General features: G+C 39.2%; 2 protein-coding genes across 2 annotated transcripts; one reads left to right on the top strand and one right to left on the bottom strand.

Annotated features, from left to right (window-relative positions):
* The first annotated feature begins 291 nt into the window (after positions 1 to 291).
* On the top strand, positions 292 to 912 carry LOC106089003 (small ribosomal subunit protein uS14m). The gene is made up of 2 exons (XM_013254743.2): positions 292 to 432; positions 495 to 912. Exons 1-2 carry the CDS (start codon positions 370 to 372, stop codon positions 816 to 818), a joined length of 387 nt encoding a protein of 128 aa, XP_013110197.2. The 5' UTR covers positions 292 to 369; the 3' UTR covers positions 819 to 912.
* Positions 830 to 3,788, bottom strand: LOC106089002 (dynein axonemal assembly factor 5). Its single transcript, XM_013254742.2, has 4 exons — positions 2,858 to 3,788; positions 1,412 to 2,790; positions 1,128 to 1,358; positions 830 to 1,073 (listed from the first exon to the last, which is right to left on the bottom strand). Exons 1-4 carry the CDS (start codon positions 3,658 to 3,660, stop codon positions 946 to 948), a joined length of 2,541 nt encoding a protein of 846 aa, XP_013110196.1. The 5' UTR covers positions 3,661 to 3,788; the 3' UTR covers positions 830 to 945.
* Between the last annotated feature and the right edge of the window lie 51 nt (positions 3,789 to 3,839).

The raw sequence follows: 3,839 nt of genomic DNA, 5'->3' as shown, positions 1-3,839 counted from the left end.
CACCAACACTACCAAAAATCAGAATATGCACATGCACGAATGTCACGAGAAATGTCAAATTGTCAACTGACATGGGCATAGAGGATGCCACTGAACAATAACTGTTCACAGCAAAGGTTAATTTTAGGCGATTTTAAACAATTCCAAAAGTTATGCAATGAAACACTTAAACAAATTTAAAGAAAATCATTGAGTTCAAAGCATTTCTTTATAATTTAATATCATAAATCATTTAATTAAGCAAAACAGTTGCTTTGTTTTTTTCTTTTTAACGTTTACCAACACTGAAACACCCATAACAGCTGTTGGTCATATAACCTCAATGCAAAGTTTGTTTTTGTGTTACGCCAGAAAGACCAAAACTTGAAAATGAATTCCTTAACCAAAGTAGGAAGTTTCGTGAATCAATCTCTGCAATTTGCTGGTTGTGGGGTAAGACCATTTGCCCCCTTTTAGTTTTGATTTAATTGAATTGCTTTCAAACGCCAATACAGTTCCAGCAAGTTCGCAACAAATGGGCCGATTGGAAAATGATACGTGATGTTAAACGCCGCAAATGTGTTAAGGAAAATGCTAAGGATCGTTTAAGAGTAAATGCCATGAGAAAGAACGATATACTTCCACCCGAGTTGAGAGAAGTAGCGGACACTGAAATTGCTGCCTTTCCCAGAGATTCCTGTTTAGTGCGTGTACGTGAACGCTGTGCGTTGACATCCCGGTCTCGAGGCGTTGTGCATAACTATAGGCTTAGCCGTATTGTCTGGCGCCATTTGGCCGATTATAACAAACTATCGGGAGTGCAAAGAGCCATGTGGTAAAATATGGGATGTTTGTGGTAATTTGAGTGTTTTTATTATAATAATGAAATTGTTTAAAAATAAATATTAAAAATATTCATAGATTGAAATTAAATAGCGGCTATTTATAAGGATGTTTGACAAGTTTTCACTTAATGAGAGCCAATTCCTCTTCAAGTTCCTTTAAATTGATGCTATTGCAGGTGGTATTTAGGATGCTTTCATAGCTTTCTTTGCATATTTCGGGATAGCGTTTGCCCATTTCCATAATGGTTCCTGTAAAAGAAAAAAATAGTGAAAGTAAAAAGTAAAAATAAAAGATATACCCACCTTTAAGTACAGCTCTTAACCGCAAATCTGGCCCATCGTAGTGTAAAAACATCAACTCTAGGCATTTCTTAACAAACGTTTGCCATATGTCGTGTTCATAGGCCATCTTTTTATCACCTTCACCGCCCATGCCAGCTGGCACATCTATTAGAGCTGGCTCCAATTTTGGAATGACCGAAGCAGCTAAAATGCGTATTCCCGAGGATGCATCGTCCAGGCGTTGCAAACAACCTGCAAAGATTACAATTAACCATCCATACAAATATTACCTTCACAACTACTACCATATGCTATGGGCTTAAGCTCTTCCAGATTAACAGCTCCAAAATTGTTCAAACATTTGACTGCGTAGTGGCGAGTTGATACAGAATTATCCTCCAATAAACTGGGAATATATTTGGCCAGGCTAGGCAATATATAGCGTGCTTCTTCAGCCGCCCCCTGCGATAGGGAGCATAAAGTAGCTGTTGCTAAAGAGCGCATAGCTTCTGCGTTAGCACCTGCTTTCCAGACTATGCATGGCTCCACTACGGCATCTATAAAACCCCTTAGTAATGCACAACTGCATTCAAGGGGTCTGCGTATGGTATTGTGCCATTCCAGCATTGCTATGGACACCGCCGTAAATATTTTTATTTTCGACTCATCGGCACACATAGTAAAAACTGTTTTGACCTTTTGCTGTATGTTCAGCAAATAGGGCTCACGCAGTTTTCCCAATTTCAGTAGACCATAAAACAATAAAATTGGTTCACTTAAATCGTCCAAAGGCGCATCAATATTGTCGACATACTCTAGGGCATCATTGAAAAATTTCTCATGAAGATCGTCTAAAGAGAATCCATAGCGTACAACAATACGCTCTAGTATTTTACTGCCTTTTGATTGCAATTCTTCAGCATTGGTTTGTTCGGATTCCAGCGACAAGGCCCTTACCTTCATTGTGCAGCAATAGCAATTTTTATAAAGCTCATTAAGTTGGGCATTGTATTTGGGGTTTTCATCAGCCAAAAGTTTTGATTCTTCCTCTGTTTTGTCTAAAACCGTGTCAACCATATTTAAAATATACAATTGAAAGTCTGTTTTCAGCGTCTGTGAAAAATCAGGTTCCACCAATAATTTCGTCAGCCTCAAATTATCTTCAAATTTAACATTTATGGCTGCAGTATACATATAGTAGAAACACTTTAGGTAGCCTTCTTTGGCATTTTTCTCTAAACCTTCAAATCCATGTTCACACCAGTCATCATAGTTCAATAAACGTCCCATTAGGTCAGCTAGATTAAATGCTTCCTGGACGACAATATTATCATTATCACGGCAGCATCTTGCTATATCTGGGTATATTTCAAAAAATTTTGCTGTCATGGCAGCCTCGGCATGCAAAACAAATTGGTATAACAACTTCAGAGAGTGCAGTCGAACATTTTCCTTCCAGTCGGATGACTCGCGTGTAATAAGCTTCAGCAGGCGCAGCGATCGCTGAACTATCGCACGGCAGCCAATCGTGGGGCGCTTGACACTCGTTGGATAATTGCTAGGGACTATATCAGCTATTTCTTGTTTACTTAACTCCGCCTCGTTCTCCTCGTAATACTTTTTGCCACATTTTATCCAAAGTGGGAGTATGTAATCCCTTACTTCGGGAGATTCATCTTTTAGGCTGAAATACCATATAAAGAGGGTTAAAGAGAAATTTTGCCATAGTTTCAAACTAAGAATAATCTCACCAGCACAACACCAAAGGTATCAATCGATCAAAGTACGAGTATCGATCCTTTAGTTCAAGCAACAGCCGTATACCTAACTCTCCGCATTCTCGGCGGACTAGAGGCATTGCATCCATTAACAACGGAGATACTTCCATTAGAAGTCTGGATAGAGAATCCCTACTTGCATCAATATGCAGGGCCACAAAACTCAAAGCGTTGACTGCCGCAATGCGGGCGTTAGAGTGTTTATGGTTTAGCATTCCGTAAAGGGCTTTAGCTAGTGGCACTGCATGTTTTTCGAAAGTATATGAATCGCTCGAAGAGGCGAGGATAGCAACACAAGTGCATGCTTGTCTTTGAACAGCCGGATAGGGGTCCTTCAATACCTTCGCTAAAATTACTATTATATCTGTGGTGCAACCCTGCAGCGAAGTTTTATTTCCAGTTTCTATGAAACGATTCACCAATTTTGCCATTTGCTGCACTAACACCAATCGAATTTCTTCACTTTCCTCGACTGTCTCTTGTTGTCCTAAGCGTTCTCTCAAAGCCGACACTATGTTAAGCAAATGAAAGTCGTTTGGTGGCAAACGTTCCACGAATGCATTCACAGTTTCCACAGACTTATCCCGTACACTCTCGAATCTGTCACTGTAGCATTTAAGTAAATGCAAATACAATTCGTCGTATATTTCCTGAACATCTTTGCCGGGCACCTGGTTGTCCAAACATTTCCTTTGCAATTCTTCCAGGGCGGCAATTTTAACTCTTCGCTCTGTTGATTGCAATTTATTGCAAATATCCTCAATGCTAAATAACATTTTCGATGATAAATCGAAATTAATGTAGAAAGGTCTTTTTCCTTGCAGCACAGCTAGCAGTTATTGTCAGATATACTGTTCATTCAAATAAATAAATTTTATGTTTTCAAAAAATAACAAGTCGCTTAGTAACATCCAAAGAGGGTGAGATAATACAAGAGAGGGTTTCTGCTTTGTCT

Source organism: Stomoxys calcitrans, chromosome 4, assembly GCF_963082655.1.
Source record: "Stomoxys calcitrans chromosome 4, idStoCalc2.1, whole genome shotgun sequence".
Lineage (NCBI taxonomy): Eukaryota > Metazoa > Arthropoda > Insecta > Diptera > Muscidae > Stomoxys > Stomoxys calcitrans.
Note: the sequence above shows the minus strand (reverse complement) of the source record. Positions and strands in the feature narration are given on the sequence as shown.